Here is a 23,443-nt window from a genome sequence, read left to right on the forward strand (position 1 = left end):
GGTGGCGAGGTGGGGGCACTCTCAGCTGTGAAGCGTGAAAGGGCGATGGAGCTGGGGTGGGAAGAGAGGAGAGAAGCCACACAGACACCCAGTAGGGCCGGTGGGGGACTGGAACACAGAGACCATCAGAGAATCAGCTCTCCACCCCTCACCCATGCCTCAGACGAGCCCACGTCTAGCGTGGCACCAGGGCCAAGTGCTGCTGAAGTGTGCCAGCTGCTCTGCCCCTCCAGGCTGCAGGGGGTGTATGCAGGATGGGGGGGGGGCGTGCTCAGAGGCCTGGACAAGGCCCCTCTGGGCCAGAGTGTCACAGGACAGATGGGGGGCCGTGAGCCCAGTGGGGATGAGCTCTTGGCCGTGTTGCCAACACTTGCATGGACAAGGGACAAGGGCCAGAGCAGTGTGTAGACACAGGCAACCGGACAGCGATAGGGCCCAGACACATAGAGCAAGAAGGAGAGAGACAGCAACTGCCACCACCGGGCGGCTGCCATGAGGCTTCCTTCTGGCCTGAGACCAAGCCGACTTCCCAGCCAGCCAGGTCACCCCAGCAGCCTGACCTGCCTCGCACACCAGTATGGGGCCTCCAAGCACCGGCCCTAGAGCAGCGAAAGGAGCTCCCAGGTCTCCCAGGGGAGAAACTGTCCTCTCCACCTCCTAGTCAGGGCCTTCGCATCGGGGTGTGAGCCGGTGTCCGGGACATGGGCTCCCAGGCTGGACAATCTTGTCACCTGTGGGTGGCCAGCACTTGGGAAATTTTATTTTCTCCTGATGAGGCGCAAGAATGGGGGCAGAGTAGCTTCACAGAGAGGCAGAGGGGGGTGCCCCAGGGAAGGCCCAGCCCCACCTGGGCCTGGTACAGTGTCCGGCAGCAGCCCATGGGCCTGGCCATCCTGCTGCAGGACTGGGGAGCAGGGGCACCTCAGAACCTCACGTGGAAGCTGGTCTTGGAGGGTTCAGAGTAATGCTTGAGAGTGGGAGTGAGGGCCATGGGGGTCGCTGTGCTCAGAGAGATGGGCAGGTGCTCCTGAGACAGGGTTGAGGCAATGGGCTGGGCCACAGAGGCTGACCAGGGCCTCTGGGAAACAGAGGACTGGAGCCTGAGGGATGAGGAGGAGGGGGAGGAAGAGGGGGAGGGGAGCGGGGAGAGCCAGCCGGAAGGGCTGGAGGTGGCTGCAGGCATGCTGGAGCTAGGGCTGGCCCTCATCTGCTGCCAGTCCTGCTCAGGGTCTTTGTCCAAGTGATAGTGTGTCGTGATGGCTCGAGGGCCAGGGGGGTCTCCCATCTTGAACACCCAGGAGAAGTCAGGCTGTTGGGTGGGCTTCAGTTCTTTAAAGTGCAGGCTCTGGTAGATCATAGGGGAGCTCTGTAGGGGATAGAGACCAGAGGCAGGGGGCAACCTGTCAGAGTCTGTCAGGACAGCCAAGGCCGGGAGCAGGCTTACAGTGGGGACAGGGTCAAGGCAAGATGTCTCCCTCCCACAGGACCCTGAGATCTCCCAAGGGATTGCAGTCTGCAGACACAGGGTTACTGCCTTGGAAGCACCTGAAGACACACTACCTGCTCACACCAGGCCCACCGCCAGCCCCTTCCCTCTGGCGCTTCTGAACCCATGAGGTCAGCCCAGCTCTGCCCTCCTCTCACAACAAAGCCTCCAGCGGGACCCCAATAGGAATTCAGGGGCACTGCGCTCTCCCTACCCCCATTCCCCTTGAGGATTATCCTCAAGCTAGCCTTGGGGCCCACTTCCAGGAAAGGGGGGGCTGCTAAGTGAGTAGGACTCTCAACCGTGCTCCCTCCCTCTCCCCCTCCCCATCCAGACCAGGAGGCTAGGAGAGAGGGGCGCTTGGCCTTATCTCCGGGGTGGGTTGTTTCTACCCATCCCTTGGGTGTGCAGGGAGCTCCTATCATGCTCAGAAGAAAACAAGGTTGGGAGAAGTTGGGGTCTTCCCAAAGCATCCCGTTCCCTCTTCACCACCCTGCGCCCATTCCTGCATCGCTTATTTGCTGTGTGTCTTGCTTGGTCCCTCCAAGAAGCCCCTGGCCATGAGGACATGGGCAGTTTGAATAAGCAAATGCATGGCACAAGCTTGGGGATGGGGAAGTGAGGGTCATTGAGAGGTGCTAGGCCCAAGGAGGACACCCCCCTAAAAGAGGTGCAGTGAAGTTTCTCCTCAAGAATGGAACCTGTCTATGGGACCTGATCCTGCGGCTTGTCAAACCCACCAGCCAGACCGACTACCCGCCAGACCTGCTTGTAGCCCAGAATCCCATTAAAGGATGGGTGTGCCTGCCACCCCCACCCAGAGACCATGTGGGGAGAGGCCAACAGCCCCAGCATCTCACAGCACCACTGACCCGCCTCACCTGATGCTTGAGGCAGGTATAGTGCTTATTGCTGGACAGAAACTCAGGCGTCCGAGCCCGCTCCTTGGGCTTATATGCTGCTCCCAAGACCTTGCTCACCTGCAGGAGTCCCAGGCCAGAGTGAAGGCTCGGGGTTGAGGCTTAGCACCCCACCGTACCCCACCCCCATGCACACACCTCCCACCCAACCTAACCTGCTTATCCTTGGCCTCCCAGTTCTGCCAGCTGCTCTCGATGTCTTCTGGGGAGCAGTCTTTAGACCAAGGTGATGTGGGGGTCATCTTCTGCAGTGTGGCCCAAGCCTCAGCCTCCGAGTTTTCCTTCCCACATAGGATCCTCATCAGCACCGCCTGCTCCCGCCGCTGATAGGCCAGCGCCTCGGCAAGGTCCCAGTCCTCCCTGCTCGGAGGGAATTGCCTTCACAAGATCTGTTCTCCCACCTGCCTGGGAGGCAGGGCCACCCTCAAAGGAGCCCCAGGAGGATCTCCTCCTGGGCCTGAAGCTCTCCCGCCTTCTCATCCCTTCCTCAAGGCCATCCTGCCCCAAAGGACATCACTGAACAGGTGCCAATGAATGGTGGCAGAGGTCACAGTCAGCTAGCCCCCAATGACCCCTTCAACCACGCTCATCGCCATGAGCTCTCCCACCCGGAGGCCCGACACCCCTCCCCCCTTCGCACCCCACTTGGGCCTTCCCTGCACTGCATCTTAAAGAATAGTCAAACGTCCTCTTCCTCCTAGGAAACCCTTCCTCCAACTTGTTCAATACAGTTCCCCTACACACACACACACACACACACAACTGTCAAAGACCACAGAAGGTTGTGGGTACATAATTATTCCTATTTCTATATCAAATGGGAGAAAGGTGGAGCTTTCTACTCCCATAGAGTCACAGTCTCAGAAACTCACAGGGGTGGCTCTACCCTGCCCTACAGGGTCGCTATGAGTCGGCATCGACTCGATGGAAGTGAGTCTGGTTTGGGTTGGTAGCTATTGAAACCCAACTCTCTTTCCCTATGTAGTCTTTCTTACTTAATTTACCCCGTCAAGTGGATCATCTTCTGAGCCACCCCTGTCCTCAATAGTCCCTTTACTTACTACATGAGAACTGCAGTTGTAAGTTTACACATGCATCTTTCAACGTGCGCTGTGAGCTCTCTGTGGTGGGATCAGTGTCAATGGTACGCACACTGTCTCTTTAGAATGAGCACAGGGTCTAGAAATCGACAGGACCTCAGGATGTATTTTTGAAAGGACCAAAGTTATTTGAGACTTGGTCAGGAAGGAGAGTGGGCATGGTAGGGGGAGGAGCAAGTAGCAAACGAGCTGATCTTCCAGGAAGAGTCCGAGTATCTAGTTGGGATCAGAAGCCTAGAAAGGGGCTTCTGGTTTCTTAGAAATGGCCTCAGCAGGGAAACCTTCTCTGGCTGTAAGACAGAACTCAATCTCAGGACTTGGCTTTCCTATCCTCCCCCTTTACCACTCAGTCTTTCAACTGAGTTGAGGTAAAACTGAGTCTCTGGACCTCATGCCCATCTGTGGAACAAAGTTGCCTGTAGACCCCAAGTCTCTGGTGTTCTCAGGCCCCTTACGCATCATGTTCAGGCCTGTCCAGCCCCTGTGGACGCTCTCGGCACCCCTCTCTGCAGACCAGAGGTCTCCTCGCCAAGTGGGCTGTGATAACTTACTGGTACTCTAGCTGAGAGGTCTTGACGGTGGTATCCTTGGAGACAGGCATCTCCTCTGGTTCACTACCATCGCCCAGAGGCACTTCCTTCAGTCTGTTCCACACACTGTAGCCGAATGTCCCTGCAATGTAACCAGAAGCTGCTCCGTAAAAAGGACTGGCATGCTCTCCTCCTCTGCCCCTGGGTCCCTCATCTACCACCCATAGGAGCCAACAGTGACCCTATGCAGTCACTCCCAGCCCGCATGGCCATCTAAATATTGGGTGTGCACCCTATACCAGGCATCACACTGGTATTCAGGAAATACCCAGAGGACACTAGGTAAAGGTCTGATGTGGGTAAGCATGGTCCCGCTGGCCCTGGGAGGACTGTTTGGATGCAAAGACTGAGCAGAGCATTTGCATGTTCCAGGAGCTTGGCACAAACGCTGAGGGATAAGGAGACAAAAAGAATGGGCAAACATGCTTGCATCCTCACTTGACAAAAGGATAGAGCCCAACAGTCAACAAACAAGCACACAAACCGTTGTCCAGTCTCAAAGTCACCAGGGAAATGCAAATTCACAATGGCTTGAATCAATAACGCTGGCAACGCCAAGTGTAGCAGAAGCATGGGGTGATGGGGTTCTTACACACTGCTAGTAAAAAGGTACCAAGCAGTAACCACGTAGAAATATGCTTGGGAAATACCTATTGAGACTGAACATACCAGACTCCGTGTCTCAGCCAATCCCTTCCTGGGCACACACCCATCAGAAATACATACATTCTTCTTGTCCCCTAAAGAGTAAATAGGTGTTTGTAGCACTATTTTTCATAGCCTCAGACCAGACGTAACCCCAATGCCCACCAACAAGAGTCACAAAGATAACCATGAAAGGCACATCAATCCTATAATAGGCTCCAATTCAGCAATGAACGTGAATGAGCTACCTCGCTCAACAAGTGGGTGACTCTCACAAGCACAATGGTGTGCAGTAATGTTACCAGAAAGAAGACAAGCTCAAACAAGAACCTATTGCATGATTCCATTTCCACAAAGTTAAGAATTAGGCAAAACCGATCTATGTACCTGGAAGTCAGGAGAGTGGTTATTTTGATAGAGAAACAGGTAGGGAACAGAGAGGGCAAGAGGGGCGCCTCTGAAGACTAGGAGTGTTTGTTTGTTTCTTGATATGGATAGTGGTTTTATGAACCTATGTATCCCCCAACACTTCTGATTTGTCAACTTTTCTTATCTAAGTCATACGGTAACAAGTTTATTTTTAAAACAAGAATGCAGTATACCTTCTCAGATTTATGGAGCCCTGGTGGTGTGGTGGGTTACAAGTTGGGCAACGAACCGCAAGGTCAGCAGTTCAAAACCACGAGATGCTCCCCGAGAGAAAGATGAGGCTCCCTGCTCCCATAAAGAGTCACAGTCTCAGAAATCCATGGGGGCATTTCTATTCTATTCCAAAGTCTCTGTGAGTTGGAATTAACATCATGGCAGTGAGTTTTGTATTTGGGGTAAAATCAGATTTATGGTTTGCAAAGATACATTAAGACCACATTGGACATATGGGTGAGTGGACGATGGACAGCTGAATGGAAGAATGGGCAGACGGCTCAACAGACAACAGACTCATGCCCTGTCATGGTTTTTGAGCAAAGGCAGCCGCTGTGGTCTGGATTCCCCTCCCCTCAGGGTATGTTCAATAGGACCAGGGCCAGGGATGGCCAAGAGGCCTGGTTGAGCTTCAGTGGGACCCATACCAACAGCTTCGCCGTAGATTTTCCAAGCCTTGACGTTCCGGTCCAGGCCAGCACTGATAACCAGCTGGAAGCTGTCCACATACAGGATGTCCACCACACTCTCGATATGGCCCTTCCAGGTAACCAGAAGCTTCGGGGGAATCAGGGAAATGGTCTGGCCATCCACGACCTACCGGGAGAGTCCAGGAGAACTACTTATATACCAGGATCATTGCCCAGTCTCCCCTGGAAGCATCCAGGATGAGAAGCAGCAAGGCCCAGGGGAAGGGGCTTCCGTCTGGACACATCCCCACATGAACATACTGGGGACCTTAAGTAGAACCTGACCTAGACTTTCTCGGTCTTTCTATATTGTTTACCAAGTGCCCTCTACATATGATTTCATTTGAACCTCACAACCCCGTGGGATGTAGATGACTCTCACCAGATTACAGAAGCGGGAATACGGACAAGCCTTTCTATATTGCTCGATTCTGTTTCCTGCTCTTGATGTGCAAAAACACATGCCAAAACGTGTACATATCCCAAATGTGCCATTGAACAAATTTCTACAAACTGAGCCTGACCATGTGATCGGCATACAGAGAGTAAAGCAGAGGCTGTCCGCCCCCGAGACCCCTCGAACGCCTCCTCGTCGCTCGGCTCCAGGGACACAATGACTTCTCAAGATGGAGGCCCGTCTGTCAAATTCTGAACTTTCTACTCGTATAACAGGAACCATAAAACATGTAATATGAAAAAATATAGTAATTTATCAATGATCGAGGGCTCGTGAGGAAGGGAGAATGAGGAGCCGATACCAAGGGCTCAAGTAGAAAGAAAATGTATTGAGCAGGATGATGGCAACACAAGTACAAATGTGCTTGACACATGGATGGATGGATGGATGGATGGATGGATGGATGGATGGATGGATGGATGGTGATAAGAGCTGTATGAGCCCCTAAAAAATAATTTAAACAAAAACATGTCCTATATACGCCCTTGCATTCTGGTTTCCCGCCTTTTGTTTTGTTTTCGTAAATTGCGTGGAGAAGTGGCCAGGGCATGCTGAGCTGCTGTAACTCCTCCATTTCCGTTGCTGGGTGCCACAGCCCCTTCCTTCTCCAGCCCCCTGCTGACCGGCATTCCAATGGGAGTTGTCAGGAATAGTGGTTCTCAGAAGGAAGAGTCTTATCCGTAGCTTTCAGTGCATGTATGTCCCTCGAGTAAAGACCGAGGAGCAGAGATCTCCAAAGGGGTCGGTACCAAGTGACATTCCCACCAGACAAGTGTGAGTTCAGCTGCTCTACATCCTCGCCAGCATCTGGTGTTGCCTGTCTTGTTGATGTCAGCCTGCCGGGCAGGGAATTATTTACAGCTCTTCTGGCCACAGTCTGTTTTTGTGGCTCCCACCCGACGCCTTTCCCTGGTGGGTCTGGGTAAAAAGGTAGGGGAAGATGCTGATCGGGTTCTATGACTCATTTATGAGTGATTGTTAGCAGGTCCACGTGACTGTCACCCTGCTGAGCCATCTCGAAGCATGAAGGGGAGAATGTATGACCAGTGAGAGAGAGGCAGAGTGGAGAGCTGGCCGTCAGAACTTTGGACTGAGGACTTACCAACACCCCCAAGGAGGTGGGCCCTGTCCCTTCCCGCTGTGAGTTCTGTGGCTGTGGCAATGAATTGCAGAAGGGAACCTACAAGGAGGAGGGGTGGCCCCTGATATTCCGGATTGTGGAATGGTACAGTAGTTTGGAAAAGGGTGCGGGGAGCTTTGAAGCATACAGAGCCTCCGCCTTCTTGGGAGTTGTCTCGTGTGACTCTTTCGAGAAGAAATTCTTTCTGTACAGCCAGCCCTTCCAGTGAGCGTGCGGTCCTAGTGCGTTTTGACTTTCACTTGCATTTTTACCGATGGCTCATAAAAAGGGGTTCAACCTCATCACAATCAGGGAACTATCCGGAGCTTTTCCAGCAAGAAAAATCTATTCTGATTTTAATTATCTTTATTAAAAAAAAATTCATGGCCAAGATCAAAGCCCAGGGAAGGGGTAGGTGTGTGGACATGTGGACGTGTGGGCGTAGAGGTACCTAAGGGTATGTTTCTCTCGAGGTTGTTTGAAGGGTATGCACACAAGGGCATGTTTGACCTTGGGGGTCACCGTGAGTGAAGGTTGCTGGTTAACAGACTTCTCCACCTCCGTCAGACAACCTTGAACTGGAAGCATGGGAGATGGGAGACACAGAATCTTGGTAAGAGACCCCACGGTGCCCAGCTATTAGCCAGGGAGCAAACCCTCAGTAATCTTCCTACCATCTTCTGCTCCAAGTACGTGAGTTCCGAGGTGCTGGCGCGGAACCTCTTGGGAATTAAGGACTGGAATTTGTTCTCTGTGCCCGGGACCGCCTTTCCCCCACCGACTGGTGGCTGCTTGTAGTCCTCGGACGTGCAGTAATCTTTGATGTCCCAGATCTAGGTACAAAGTACGATTAGTGGTCCAGACTCCCCATGCCAACTCCCACTGTCAGTTCCTCCCAAACCACTCCTCTCCGCCTGGCAAGGGTCCCTGTCCATCCCTCTGAAACCCCCAGACTCTTTCTCAGACATAGGGAGCGACTAGACCGCGGTCAGAAAGGGGGTAACCGGCATAAAGATGGGACACTCCTGGCCAGGACTCACCAGAAAGTACAAAACCAATTCCAGACACACATAGATGGGATGCAGAACTGGGGAAGGGGGAGGACGTGAAGGAATTGTAAGCAGGGAATGATGGAGCCTAGTACTCACTGGGGAAGGTTTTTCTGGGGAAGTCTTTTAAGCCCGCCTTCCCCTTACCAACACACACACACACACACACACACACACACACACACACAGTCTCATGCTCATTTCCTCGAGCACCTGGAGCTGGAGAGGCCTCTCTCAGGTGATCTGCCCTAGGCGCCATTGTTCCACAGATTAAACCAGTACCCAGAGGGCTTAGTAAAGCAGCAGCAACGGCGCCCCACGAAGGCACCAGCCCCTGGGCCTTGGTGCCAGGGCTTCCTCACCTTGATGCGTCCGTTGCAATCCCCTGTGACAAGGATGCAGTCGTTTTCATCCGTGGCCATGGCACCCACAACTGTGTTCCCTTGGTCTTGTATGTCCACAGGGAACTTCCCCAGCAGGCCGCCGCTGCCGTGAATGGACCAGGCGTAGATGTAGCCGTCGATGCAGCTGCTCAGCAGGGCGGCTGTGTTCGGCTGCCGAGGCCTGGTCTGCAGGAAGATGATCTGACAAGAGGCGCCCAAGTCAGTGGGGCTGAGGGCTGAGGCTCAGCCCGGCCGCAATCTTGCGCTGTAAGGAGCTGGGGCAAGTCCTCCGCCTCCTGGTACCCAGTGAGAACGGTGATGGCGATGGCCACCTTTCCTGCCTGCCTGGTAAGGAGCCACGTGTGGCGGGGATGCAAGCTCCCTGGGGGCAGAGATTAGTGTGACTCTTGGTCACTGCTGTATCGCCGGCCCCTAGAACAGTGCCTGGCATGTGCCAAACCAAGCACACCATTGTCAAGTGGGTTCCCACTCAGAGTGACCCTCAGGGACAGAGTAGAGCTGCCCCTGCAGGATTTCCAAGGCTGTATAGTCCTCACAGAAAGGAGCCCTGGTGGCGGACATTGGGCTGCTAACCTCAAGGTCAGCAGTTCAAAACCACCAGCTGCTCTGGGGGAGAAAGATGAGGCTTTCTACTCTTGTAAAGAGTTCCAGTCTTGGAAAGCCGCAGGGGCAGTTCTACCTGATAGGACCCTGGTAGCACTCTCAGGTAAGCACGAGCGAACCACAAGGGTGGCTATTCAAACCCACCGCTGCTCCTCAGGAGGAAGATGAGGCTGTCTGATCCTGAAAGCCCTTGTCTCCTCAGAAACCCTGTTTAGAGCTGCTAGAAGTTGGAACTGGCTTCGTGGCACTGGGTTTCTATCTGGGTGACTGTGCATCGGAATGGACTTGACCCCGTGAGTTTGGCTCTTATAGACGAAGCAAAAGGTTGTTGGTGTGAACCTACCAATCACTCTGCCGGAGAAAGACAGGAGGGTCTATTTCATCAAGACGACCACCAGGAAAACCTAGTCATCAGGCAGTTCTACTGGGTCACGTGAGGTCACGTGAGCCAGATCTGACATGACCGCACTCACCACCAATAGCATGCTCTCCAGAAGTCCCCGGCTGGTCCAATAAGGACAGTGCTCCACTCCTAACTAAAGGCTAGAGGTTCCAGTCTACCCAGAGGTGCCTTGGGAAAAAGGCCTGGTGACCTATTTGTGAAAAATTATCCCCCGAAAATCCTGTGGAGCCCAGTTCTACCCTGGCACTAACAGCGTCGCCACGGGTCAGGGACAACTGGATGGCAACTGGCTTTTAAAACCGCACTACTCCTATGCCCACAAGGAGCTCTGGTGGCACAGAGGCTCAGTGCTCGACTGCCAACTGACAGGTCGGTGGTTCAAACTCACCAGCCGTGCCGAGGGAGAACCAAACCGCCCTCTGGTTCAAGTCTTAGCCTAACAGTAGACAGACAAGCATGTCGTGTGGGCAGTAACCCAAGGGAGAGGCACATTCCTTAGAACAATCCTTAATACAAGGTCAAAGGGCAGCATTGGCTCAGGGACAAAGCCCAGAAGGCAGGAAAGGGCAGGACAGAAGGAAATAGAAGGAGGCAATAGGAAAGGCGGTTACACTGATTGTCGCAAAACAAAATGTGTATGCACTGGGCTGCGACGCACAAGGGCAGCAGTTCGAAACCACCAGTCGCTCCACTGGAGATTGAAAGGGTTTTCTACTACCGTGAAGAGTTTCAGTCTCGGAAATGCACAGAGCAGATGGGCCCTGGCCTGTAGGGTCACTATGAGGCGGCTTCGACCCGCGGGCAGTGAGTGTTGGATGGAAACCGAGTTTGCTCTGTAAACTTCCACTCAACTCACAATAAAAGGTTAAAAATAAATTTTTAAAAGTCTCCCTCAGCGGATGGTATAAAATATGAAAATAAAAATAATTTGTAAATTATCAAGGGTTGGGGGAGGGAAGGGGAAAAAGAGGAGCTGATACCAAGGGCTCAAGTAGAAAGAAAATGTTTTAGAAGTGATGATGGCAACACATGTACAAATGTGTTTGATACAACTGGTGTATGGATTGTTATAAGAGCTCTAAGTGCCCCCAACAAAATGATTTATTCTTGACTACTTGCTGTGCACAGGCGTGGTGCCAGAGAAGCGCCAGCAGCCTGATCATGGTGCCTCCTCCCCGAGGCTCTTTTTTTTTTAATCATTTTATTGGGGGCTCGTACAATTCTTATCACAATCCATACATACATCCATTGTGTCCAGAACATATGTACATTTGTTGCCATCATCATTCTCAAAACATTTGCCTTCTACTTGAGCCCTTAACAGCTGCTGCTCATTTTCCGCCTCCCTCCCCACTCTCCCCTACCTCATAAACCCTTCATCATTCATATATTATTATTATTTTGTGATGTATTACTCTGTCTGACGTCTCCCCCTGCCTTCTTCTCTGCTGTCCCTCCCCCAGGGAGGAGGCTATACGTAGATTCTTGTAATCAGTTCCCCATTTCTACCCCACATTCTCTCCACCCTCCAGGCATCGCCACTCTCATCACTGGTCCTGGAGGAGTCATCTGTCCTGGATTCCCTGTTTCCAGTTGCTCTCTGTGCCTATGTACATCCTCTGGTCTAGCCAGATTTGCAAGGTAGAATTGGGATCATGATAGTGGGGGGGGGGGGCTCTTGTTTTTCAATGTAAGCACTTATCGCTATCAATTGCCCCGAGTACTGCTTTTGCTGTGTCCTAAAGGTTTTGGTGTGCTGTTTTCAGTTCCACGGAATCCTAGGAATATTTCGGTTTTACTCTGGCCCTCTCTAAGGGCCAATAGTTTTTCACTAGGGTATTAGTTTGTTTCCATTGTTGATTTTTCACTTCATATCATCATAGTCCGAGGAGATGCTTTGTTCGGGGTTTTCCAAAAGTCTGTGGGGCAATTCCATTCTCTTTTCATTCCATTTTCCCACGAGCTTTCTGAACTCCCTTATATAAAGACTATTGAACAAAACAATGGCCAGCCAAAAGTCATCACTTGAAAATGAAGGCAAAATCAAGGCATTCCCAAATTAACAGAAGCTCTGGGATTTGCCACACCCAGACCAGCTCTGTCGCTATGACTCAAGGGAGTTCCCTAAATGGAAAGGTTAAAACATTAAACAACCACTCAAAATTATTCATGGGGTGGGGGCAGGAGTTTTCCAATGAGCTCATAAGGACCAGCCAAGTACATGATATTTCAGGGAATTGACTCGAGACCGTAATTCCACAAACAATGCAACATCAAGGGTATAAGAAATAAGTGGAGCGTGAACCTGTTGGATGTGCAGTGGTGTACGTGGAGACTCACCACAGAACTGAGGGAGGAGCAGTTAAGGATCGATTTTAGATGTTAAGGTTGTATGCTCTCTGTTGTACACACGTTAAACACTGACATAGTGTAAATTGTGTGATCGAGCATACAGGGAGGTCTCAAACAGTTTGTGGAAAATGAAAAAGATAATGGAATTTTTTTCTGTGAATTTCCTGAAGGCACCTTATATTTGGTAACCGCTCAGAAATCCCTGAGGGGAAGAAACAAACAAGAAAGAAAGAAATCCTGGAGGAAAAGAAAAAAACGCAAATAAGAGAGAAAGTTTTTTTAAAAAATTATCTTCACAAGTAAAACCAAATTAAAAAAGCAACAACAGAATTTCGTATTTAAAAAACATAAAACGCTCAAAACCAAATAGTAAAATGAATGAAGTGAGCGGTTTTCTTTTGAAATAATAAAATAATAGCACTGACTGTAAATGGGCTAACTTCACTCTGCAATAGGAGAGAACAGAATGACACAAAGGTATAAGCACGACCCAGTCTTGGACATATGGACCCAGATAGACTGGAAAGAATGGGAAATAGTCCATGCAAACAGAAAGGCAATACCGATAGCAGATCAAACCGAGTTTAAATTAAAATATATTAAAAGAGACAAAGGACCTTACATAATAATAAAAGAGTCGATTGACCAAGGAGACATAACAATTACAAGTGTGAGGTCCTTCAAACAGTTTACAGAAAAATTCCATTTTCCATGAACCTTTTGAAGCCCCCTCCTGTGTCCTCCACTGTCTCCTAGCTCTTAGAGTTTCGGGGGAGAGCCCCACACGGATTCTTTTGAATGAATGCTATGTTGTGTTTTAGCACCAGATTCTCTGCTAGTCCTTGGTTTTTAGGAATTGTATTAGGACATGGCATGGAGTGGATCTTTTTATATTTCGTCCAACTGGGGTTCCTGTTGCTTCTTCTATCTATAGGTTTGATTCTCGGGTCTGGGAAATTCTATTTATCGACGATGCTTTCTTATGCCTCTACTGTCACGGTGCTCTGGAATGCCAATCATTATGTTGGGCTTCTTCACGGAATCCCATGTCTTCGTTTGGTTTGGTTTCCTTTCCTCTGCCTCCTTGCTTTTGTGGAGAATGCTAAGTTCCGTTTACCCAGTGCTCACTTGTCAACATGGTTTTGTTCCAAAGACCGTCTCGCTATTCAAAAATTGGTATTACGCAAAAAATGGAGGATGACCGCATCATTATGTAACTGCCAGATTACATCATTCCGTAACTCCCAAACCACCGACGATCATGGCCCAATCAACTTGACACACAACCTGCTCCACCACAGCCAGTGTTAACTCTCGCCTCACACATCAGTGCTTATTACCGCCAGATGTACATGGGGTATGAGCAAAATAACTGGGTTGATTTTTGATTAAGGTCGTGAATAGGAAGGCTGGATCGGAGTGGGCAAGTGTTACCTTCTAGTTGACTCCCTCTCACTTGTCTGATCAGCTCCATCAGTGGATGTTGCTCCTGCTTTTTCCCAGGTGGCTGCGTTGCTCTTCCGGTCTAGTTCTCTTTTCTTTTTTGTCCGTTGCAACTTCCCTGCGGCGGCTTTCATTGTGTTCCTCCGTCGTTCCGGATCCCTGGCTTGTTTGCGGTGTGTATTCACTTGCTTCAAAAGCGTTTAGCGGGACTGTTAGCAATCTCTGCGGGTTTTGCCCTGGCCTCCATCGGGGAAACCTCTTCTTCTTCGGGTTTTCCATTTGACTGGTTCTTCCTCTCTTATCATTTTGTGTTTTACTATTTTTGGTTGAACTTGGACCATGTCTTTTTTCATGTATTTGAAATGACCTTGCATGTCACTGAAGACAACAAATCCACCTCAAATTTACTTTTCCTCCTTTGATAGCCACTCAGACCAATATTTAGATCTTGAGGGATCAGAAATCTGGAAGGGGTCTCCCCCCCACCCCAGGAATCAATTGCTTGGGGGTTGTTTATTTTTTTCATGTTAGACCCACCTCATTTATTTTTTTATAGTTTAAATTCTGTGTTCTGGTTTTCCTTAACAATTTTCGTACTGTGGTTGATTTAGCTCCACGATCTTCTCCAAGAACCACTAGAGGGCCGTGTGGTCCTCAGGTTTATTGCAGGGCTGATTCCGGAGTTCTGGTAGCTGGCCACAGCTTTCCTGCCGTGAAGGTGAGGAGTGTCCGGCGTCATTCATTCCCTTCCAGGTGCCCTTGCATAGGTGCCTAAGCATCCCACTGTGGCAGGAGTTAGCGGTTTCCTTTAACATGGACCCCTTCGCGATGGTGCCGTTTCCGTACCTCCAGCCCTAGTGCCGCATCTATTGCAGGTTCAACAGCACTCTTGGCCCCCCTTCCTCTCTCTCAAGTGGGCTCTCACAGCCTTCTTGTGCAGTCTGAAAATCTGGCTACCACTACCTCGGTTTGGCTCCTATTCTGTCTTCTTTGCTCAGGGCATTGAAGGGGGGCTCCCTCCCCAAATCCCTGAAATGAGTGAGCACTCCAGAGTCCAGCAGGTAGATTTTCCCAGCTTCTGGCTCACCCCCATGTGTTTTTCCTCTCCCCTGTTTCTAGAGTCCCCTCAACTTTCTGACACCACAGGTGCAGTTCTGGGATCTCGATCTGTGTTCGTTTTCATTCCAGGCTTGGTGGATTGATGGTTGGGGGATGCGTGGGGGCAACATTCGCTTCACCGTCTCACCCTGCCTCTCAGGAAATGTCGCTCAATGTCCTCTCTAAGCCCAAGAAGCCGCTCAGGAAGAAGGGTAGACATGAAAGCAGAACCACTAGGTCGTCCGGAGGAGTCACAGCTGGTCCAGCCAGCCGGTGAGCGCACTTACTTACTGCTAGTGGCCTGGAAGTGCAACCCGCCCCAGCTGCCTTTCTCGGCACCACGCCTGTGACATGTCAGGCAAGCACAGGAACACTCAGCGCCCTGCATGTCACGCTGCCCCCCAACTCCCTCCACACCCCGACCCGGTGGGATAACGTCAGACTCGTGGACTTGAAGGGCTGGGCCTGCTGGCAGTTCTGCTTCCCAGACGAGTCTTGCAATCCACTCAAGCAAGTGCACAAAAATATACGTACAAACATGTCCACTTGTTAGTAGAGCTCACCAACATGCCTGTCACGAGGAGATGGGCTTAATCGCTGGTCACATCCAGATTATGGGGGGCTGTGTAATCACCAGGAGCCCTGGTGGCACCGTGCTTAGGAGTTGGGCTGCAATCTGCGAGGTCAGTATTTCTAAACCCCCAGCCACTCTGTGGGCGAGAGACGGGACTTTCTACTCCCATCAGCAATCGGGGTCGGAACCCCACAGGGGCAGCTCTGCCCTGTCCTACAGGGTCCTTCGGAGTTAGCACTTACATCGTGGCAGTGAGTTTGGGGAAATGGAATCCCTGGAGTCCCCGGGTATCACAGATGGCACGCTGGGCTCCTAAGCAAAAGTTCGATTGTTCGATCCACCCAGAGCAGCGGTTCCCAACTTGGGGGTCGAACGACCCTTTCACAGGAGTGGTCAGATTCATAACAGTAGCAAAATGACAGTGATGAAGTAGCAACAAAATAATGTCATGGTTGGGGAGTCAGCACAACATGAGGACCTGTATGAACTAGGAAGGTTGAGAACCACTGACCCAGAGGGCACCGCCAAAGAAAGGCCTGGCAATCTATTTCTGGACCATCAGTCACTGAAAACCCTGTGGCACCCAGCTCTACGCGGCCAAAGGAGGGGTCGCCATGAGTCCGTGTGGCATTGCCAGCCCCGGGTGCTGGCTTGCGAGTGTGCACAAGCACATGCTCACTTGCTGAAAGAACAGATCACTGTCTCACGGAGGGGAGAGCACGCCCTAGGCATAGACGAGGGGGCTTCAAACAGTTGGTTGGAAAATGCAATGCAGAGATAATGAGGTTTTTTAATAAGCTTTTGAAGTCCCCTCATACTGTTAGGTTCAAAAAAAAATACCCAAATGCCACAATGTCCTTTTGTATCAGGGATCTTGAAGAAGAACAGAGGACTCCAGCCCGCCTGTCCATAGCAGCTCCCGTGGGAGTGTGGGGAGAGGTGGGGTTAGAGGAACCTATGTAAGCCTTGGTTTTCACCTTAAACATGTCTATTCTCTCTTTTTTTTTCTTAATCATGTAGCATGCATTGTTTTAACAATATGTAATTTTTTTAAGAGAGGAAAAAAACATTCAGAAAATAGAGCCGCAGATAGCTAGCCACTTCCGTTTTCCACCACCCCACTCCACCCCTATAGGACATAGTTCTGATGCCTGGAGCTAGGGTGAGTGGGCAACCCTCATAAAGTAGAAAGGTACAGGAGCAAGAGAGAGGAGAGGGGATGAACAATTTCTTAGCTGAACGTCATACAAAAAAAAACAACCACCTCCCAGCTAGCAGAAGGTACCATAACACCTCTCCAACTACCTCCTCTACCTCCCAGCCCAACCCGCCAAACAGGAAAGGATCCTGCTCACCATTCTGGACAGCGTCTGCCCTCCCAGCCACCAGGGAGCTGCCCCAGGCACAGCAGACCCAAGGTTCAGTCCTGAAGGCCACCATCATCGATGTCTGCCATTCCTCCAGGGAGGCTGGGGAATGTCAGACTGGGTCCCTAGCCTAGGGCCACCCCTCCCACCCCAGGATCACAGGCTGAGTTTTCCAAGACCCTGCCTGAGCCTGGCCAACCTTCTCCATGGATGCACTGAAAGATTTGGAAACTGGCTTCTTCCAGGACTCCAATTTCTTCTCATTCTGTTTGGCAGCCAATGGTTTCCCACGAGCCGATTTGGGCTTCTTGTACCTTCCAGAGCTGTCGCGTTTCTGGAAAACAGCCCCACTTCCAGGTCACCAGGAGGCGTCTCCCCATCCCTTGGGGAAACAGAGATCAGAAAGAGAGGAGCCGCCCCATAGGCTACTCAGTAGACACACTGCTCTGAGAAAAGAACAGCAGGTGTCTACTGGATGGAGGACCTGGAGACACCTGGATGCTGGAAAGCCTCCCTTTTTCAGTTGCCAGCACTTTCTGTGTCTGGGGCAGGGCCTGGGGTTTCCCTTTGAGGATGGCCCTTTCTTCGTCCTGCCTGCAGCCGCCCACAGTGGTTAAAGGCGGGGTGAAAGGGTACAGATGCCTGTGGCGTGGATGTGATCATTGCCCTTCGTGCCTGAGCCGTATTTCTGAGCGACTGAAGTGTGTTTTCTTGTTCAGACCACACCTGGCACGTCAAGTTCATGAGGTGACTCTTGGATGGGGACATCAGCCCAACTTCTGGGAAGGGGAAAGAAACTCGAGATGGAGTTCAAGACCGTGTGGGCAATGGCTCCATCATCACACCGACATATTGAGCCCTCAACAAAAACTCCTGAAGGAGACAGGAACTCCGCATTGGGGACCCTCCCGGTGTCTTAAGGGCAAGGATGGGGAAAGTAACCCAGGGTCTCACAGCCAATGGGGTTCTCCGATGGCCCTGCCCACGCTTCCAGAGTTGGTATTGACCATGCTCTTGGGAAGAACCTTGTCCAGGCTTGAGCAGCAAAGCAGGGTGAGTACAGAGACAGACACTGCTGCTTTCACTGTTGGGCCCCAAACCAGGAGGTGCCCTGCCAGGGCCCTGCTGGGAAAGGGGCCGCCAAATGAGAAAACAAGCTAAGGGAGGTGGGTGTTATGCCAGGCTCTCTCTCCCACCTGTGCGAAGCTCTGTCGGATGGACTCCCTTTCTCGCCAGCGTTTTATCATTGGAGGAGCGGATGTCAGGCTCTGCCTCAGGATGGCGTTGCCTAAAGTCCTAGTCTGCATGTGAATGAGCTCTGGGGTGGCCTTGTATGCCCACTTCTGCTCTCCCATGCAGGGCTTGCTGATCTCCGTTTCCTGTACCTGCACAGGGAGAAAGCAATCCTTGAGGGGCTTTGAGGGCCCGGAGGGGTGTGGGGGTGCTGGAATAAATGTGCCACAGGTCCTCCCAGCCCCCCAAGACCTGCCCCCCCCAGGGCCTGGCCTTGAACACGAGGAACCCCATCCCTGGGTGGACTGCTCCGCCTCAAGTACCCACAGGCAGGGCACTGCTCCTGAGAGGGGCGTTCATGGTTTCCAAATCTGTGTGAGGGGGTTTGCTGCCCCATGACAAGCTCCGCAGAGTCAAGCAGATGGACGCTGAACAGGGTGTACAGGGGAAGCCCTGCCCAGCAGACCCTCCTCTGACCCTTACGGGGGTCGCCAGGCATCTCTGCCCAACACAGTTGGAAAACCACTGGGCAAGGTGGCCCTGGAGCCCTCCCTGCCAGAATCTGCTTCCTCATGCGTGCCTCCACGCACTGAGGACCCGAGTCTGCAACTGTTGTGCTGTTGCTCTTAGCTGCCATCCAGGCACAGAGCCCTGATGGCACAGCGGGCTACCCACCAGACTGCTAGCTACAAGGTCAGCAGTTTGAACCCACCAGCTGCCCATTGGGGAAAAAGGCTGAGACTCTCTGCTCCTGGAAAGATATGATGTTCCAGAAACCCAACGGGGCAGTTCTGCTCTGTGAGTCAGCATCAACTCGGCAGCGGGGTCTGAGTGAGTGCGTGTTGCCTGGTTGGTCCTCCAACTGGTGGGGGGCCCATGCACAGGGCAAAGAAGTCCTGTCTGCTCCTGCCTCATCTCAGGGCCCACTGCAGAGGAGGCTGCTGTTGATTTCCATAGATTGTCAGGCCTTTCTTCTTAGTCTTTGTTGGCAGTTCTGCTGAAGCCTCTTCAATGTCATAGCAACACACAAGCCTCCGGTGGGAAAGCATTGACTGGGCTGCCAAGCGGGTGGCTCAAGCCCACGTGCTGCTTTCAGGGAGGAAGATGAGGCTGTGGGCTCCCAGGAAGATGCACAGTCCTAGAGACTGTACACCAGGTGGCTATGAGCCGGAACGATGCAGCGGCCCTAGTTTTGGTTGGGGACCAACCGCTGTGCTCACTCACAACCACACGCCAGGGAGTGTCTCCTGTGTGGGGCCCAATGACTTGAGGAGGGGGTCCCCTGCAGCCCCATCACTTGCCCAGGTTCGGTGTCCCTCTGACACCATGGCCCAAGGGCTCGATAGTTTTTGCCCCTTTCAGCTGAGGAGGAAACCTCACACAACTCCCAAGTTCAAGGTGGCGTCTGCCTCCCAGCCTCAGACATCATCCCCAACCCCGTCCAGAAAATGTCGTCACCGCCCCTTCTGATGTCTGGGGTTCCCCTCACCCACCCACCACTCACGTGACGCTGGCCCACCCCCAGGACGGCATGCACCTGGGGATCGTACCTTCTTGGGCTGTAAAGGCAAGGGGCTCTCCAAGGCATTGAGCTTCAAGATGGGCTTGAACCAGTTGACATTCCAGAAGAGGATGTCCCCGTTGTAGGAGGAGGTCCCGAGGAACTGGCCCTGGTACTTGGCCATGCTCAGAATATCCTCTGTGTGGTAGGTGTGCCAGTGGTTACACAGGAACACCGGTCTGGTCTTGTGCAATCTGTGGGCACAGAGCCGGGCAGGAGGCCGCCCAAAGCTCAGCCTCTGATGAGTTCAGGTGGGGGGGGGGGCGTGCTGGCGGGGAAGGGGCTGAAGCTTTAAGATTCTGGGACTGGACTCAGACGAGGATGCCCTCCAGTATCAGAGCAGAGACGGAGCCCTGCCCTGCTGAGCTCACTTCCGCAGCCCTGCTACGTGCCCGCTCAGCAGCGCTGTCCTCAGGGTTTGAGACAAGCCGATCTTACTTACCCTTTGGACACCTGGGGAAGGGCGCTTACAGGTGTTGCCCCTCAGCCTGGAAATGCTCATCCCACCCCCAGCCCGCTGAGATTCCTCCTGCCCCCCCCCCCTCACGCTCAGTAGAGGCTTTTCAGATCACCTCCAAGACATTCTAAGATGCTGCCTCTTTCTCTGTGGAAGCCTGGGCTTTCCTACCCACTGGTGCCCCTGACCTACCTCCTATTGCACCAGTGCCTGCCTCCCCGCCGAGCTGTGCACCCCTTAGACCCATTCCCAGCATCTAAGACAAACTTGAAGGCAGCAGCCTCCGGGATGGTGACTTGATGAAGGGGCAGAAGGACTCTTGGGCACTGCCCACTACTAATGTCCTGCCTGGTCCTGCGGCCGCCGGGGAGGCACTGGACTCACCTCAGATGAGTGATTCTTTTACTCCAACCTGTCACGTAGAACGCTTGGTTCATATGGACAATCCCACTAATCTGTTGAGGATGAAAGACAGTGGGATTTAGTCAGCACTGCAGGGGCTGGTGGGGGCTGACTCTGGGCCCCCAATGCCTTCCTGAAAGCACACAGCAAGGAGCCAAAGCACTTGCTCATTCCTCTTATTGATGCCCCTGGGTTCTCTTCCACGCGGTCTTCCACCCATTACCTCACGAACCACTTAGAGAAGGCAGTTCGAATAAGAGTTCAAAACCGTTGTCATTGAGTCAATGCTGACTCATAGCGATGCCTCCTATGGGTTTCTGAGACTGTAACTCTACAGAGCAGAAAGCCCAGCCTAGTCTCCGGAAGAGCTGCCGGTGGTTTCAGACTGCCAACGCTGCGGATCGCAGCCCAATGCGTAACTAAGTCCTGAGCCAGCAGGGGCTCCAGGAGAAAAGTGGGGATCAGGGCTGGATTCGCTCAACAGCTACAGGGTGTCAGGAGTGTGTATCAGTACTCAGACTGCTGGCTTCCTGGCCATGGCTCCCTTCGAAGTTGGGAAGAGGCCTGCGTCACAAATGTCACGGTCACGGCAGCGGGTTCTGTAAACATGGGTCTACTCACTGCCAGACCAGCCGCTCCGAGGGAGAAAGAGAGGGGCTTAGAAACCCAGTCCTGAAGGGCCACTATGAGTCAGTACTGACTTGATGGAAGGAAGTTCGGGTGGGGGTTGGCTTTGGGTTGGGCCACACCCATAACCCAAACAGGCCTTTCCCAACGAGGGCTGAATGCGGGTGCTGGCCCTGAGGCTGGACTTGCAGTCCAAAGCTCCCGCCTGTGGGTGGGGAGCACTGGGAAAGCGCAGGAGCAAGCAGAACTCTGTGGACAGCTCACTAAAGACAGGCCCGCTGCGATGTCCATCGTGTGCAGGACTGGGCTCGGGCAGGTCTGCAGCCAGGCAGTCTGACTCCAGAGCCTGCCCTCTTTGGGCGTGATGCCGTTGGCCTCCCTTGGGCATTTCAAACTGACCTCCATTTCGTCGGAGTTGGGGAAGGTCCGCAGGCACTCGCCGCTATTGTAGTTCCACATCTTCACTGTGCCGTCCAGCAGGCCCGTGAGCAGACACCGCTCAGACTCGTCCATGGCCATGGCCGTCAGCTCCACGTGACTGGCGTCCGTCACGCCGAAGTTTGTCAGATGCTTGCCCGTCGTGACCTCCCACACGTTCACCGTGCCTTTCTGGCTGCCACTCAACACCTGTAGGGAGTGCAGGGGCTGGATGCTTGGGGAGGGGAGCAGCTCCACTCCAATGGCCTCCAGCCTCGTCACCCCCCCCCACTCCCCCTGCCTCCATGCAGGACCCCCTGAAGACAGGTCTCTCTCTGAGTCACAGGCTGTCAGGAGGAGACGTTTGGAGTGGTGTCTCCTTTACCTGGGAAACGGCACGTATCAGACCTAGCCAGAGAATATGATGCCTCATTTGGAAAAGACTGCAGCATCACTCATTGGGGCCAGGGAGGTGGGGGGGAGGGGGGACAGGAAATGATTCCCTCTCAAAGCCATGCTTGCAGGGAAATCCTGAGATTCAAAAAAGGTTGCCCCTACCACCAACCACCCATACAATGATACATTTTGCTGTTGTTACAACTGTTACAATGTAGCAGGATACAATGATACATTTTGCTGTTGTTACAACTGTTACAATGTAGCAGGAACAGGGCAGGATTTCTGGCTAACCTCCCTGCTGAGGACAAGGAGAAAGGCTGGCTCTGGTGGAAAGGCATTGAAGAGGTCGGAGGCAGTGAGGGGCAGGGTGTCAAAGTCAGGATGGAGGGAGGCCGTGCATCCTGGGGCCAAAGGCACCGTGCAGTAACTGATGTAGACGCCCTGCCTAGCGTCCAGGCCACAGAAGGGGTCCTGATGGAAGCTGGCTGTAGACTAAAGTCAAGCAATGGCTTCTCTGGAAAATGATGCCCAAACCATGCCCAAACTTGGGCCACAGTACACCCCACCTCCCCCGTGTTCAGTCTCACAGACGGGGCTTGTGCAGCTAGGGGCCCAGCTGGCTTGGTGGTGACATGTTAGACCACACTCCTCAGGAGAAAGACAGGGCTCTCGGTAGAGAGTGACAGTCTCAGAAACCCACAGGCGCAGGCCAACCCTGTCTTCTAGGGTCACTATGAGTCGGCATTGGCTCTGTGACAGTGGTTTGTTCTAATGGCTGCCCGTGTAGAATTAGCCCGGGGTCATCGGCCAAGAGCACCGAGGAGGGCGAAGGAGTTGGGCGAACCAGTGACCGAGCAGGTCTGGCCAACAGGCTGGCCCTGATCTTTCCCACGGTCCACAGCACCACCGCCAATGCTGTGGACACCCTGGTCCCTCAGCGCACCCTCCCTGAGAGGACCCTTGCTGGGGCACAGATCCCGGGACCGACATGGGAGGGTCTAAGTCTTCCCGGTGTCCGCAGCCCTCGGCCAACCTCACAGTTGTCCTGGTCCCCCACTGCCACTCACCAGCCTGAAGATCTTGCTGTAGAGGACTGCACACAGTGGGGATCGGTGGGTGGTGGTCTTCTCCCCTTTCTTGGGCCCCTGGGACTCCAAGTACCCGCTGAGGATCCCAATCTGTGGGTGACGGAAGGTGGACAGGTGGGCCGTCAGCGGGCAGGTCCAGGGAGAAAACTCCCAACCCTGGAGACTTCATGAGAGCCTGACTGCACCCGTAGGTCTGCTGAGACCCTCACCCCCACTCCACAACCCCGCTGCCCCGGGTTGGGCCTCCCAGACCAAATCGTTCCTAGATTCCCAAATCCAAGCGTAGCCCAAGGTTGTCCTCGCTTCATGATGCCTGGAAAGCTGAATGTGCAGGCTGTCCTCCTCCGGGAAGCCTTCCTTGACCACCCCCTGCCCCAGGCTGGGCTAGTTGGCCATTATCCATGTTCCTTAAAGTGTCTAACCCACAAATGCAACATAACTCTTAGCACTTTATTCTCAAATTGTCTGTTCTTTTTCCCTTTTGTTTTTTTAACCTCACAAGTCCCTTGTAAGAGATATGGGACAGGGTTTAATCT

General features: G+C 52.8%; 1 protein-coding gene across 1 annotated transcript in view; it reads right to left on the minus strand.

Annotated features, from left to right (window-relative positions):
• Nucleotides 1-795: 795 nt before the first annotated feature.
• Nucleotides 796-23,443, minus strand: part of EFCAB8 (EF-hand calcium binding domain 8) — a 74,309-nt gene continuing 51,661 nt past the window's right edge. The window contains exons 14-25 of the mRNA XM_075527947.1: nucleotides 22,887-22,997; nucleotides 21,403-21,630; nucleotides 20,359-20,429; nucleotides 19,507-19,711; nucleotides 17,920-18,108; nucleotides 8,842-9,063; nucleotides 8,105-8,263; nucleotides 5,812-5,980; nucleotides 4,058-4,178; nucleotides 2,562-2,766; nucleotides 2,368-2,466; nucleotides 796-1,366 (exon numbers count right to left, since the gene is read on the minus strand). Of these exons, the coding sequence (XP_075384062.1) occupies nucleotides 923-1,366; nucleotides 2,368-2,466; nucleotides 2,562-2,766; nucleotides 4,058-4,178; nucleotides 5,812-5,980; nucleotides 8,105-8,263; nucleotides 8,842-9,063; nucleotides 17,920-18,108; nucleotides 19,507-19,711; nucleotides 20,359-20,429; nucleotides 21,403-21,630; nucleotides 22,887-22,997 (2,223 nt within the window). The 3' untranslated portion in view covers nucleotides 796-922. The remainder of the gene's footprint in view (nucleotides 1,367-2,367; nucleotides 2,467-2,561; nucleotides 2,767-4,057; nucleotides 4,179-5,811; nucleotides 5,981-8,104; nucleotides 8,264-8,841; nucleotides 9,064-17,919; nucleotides 18,109-19,506; nucleotides 19,712-20,358; nucleotides 20,430-21,402; nucleotides 21,631-22,886; nucleotides 22,998-23,443) is intronic.

The sequence above is a fragment of the Tenrec ecaudatus genome, chromosome 12, assembly GCF_050624435.1.
Source record: "Tenrec ecaudatus isolate mTenEca1 chromosome 12, mTenEca1.hap1, whole genome shotgun sequence".
NCBI classification, from domain to species: Eukaryota; Metazoa; Chordata; class Mammalia; order Afrosoricida; family Tenrecidae; genus Tenrec; species Tenrec ecaudatus.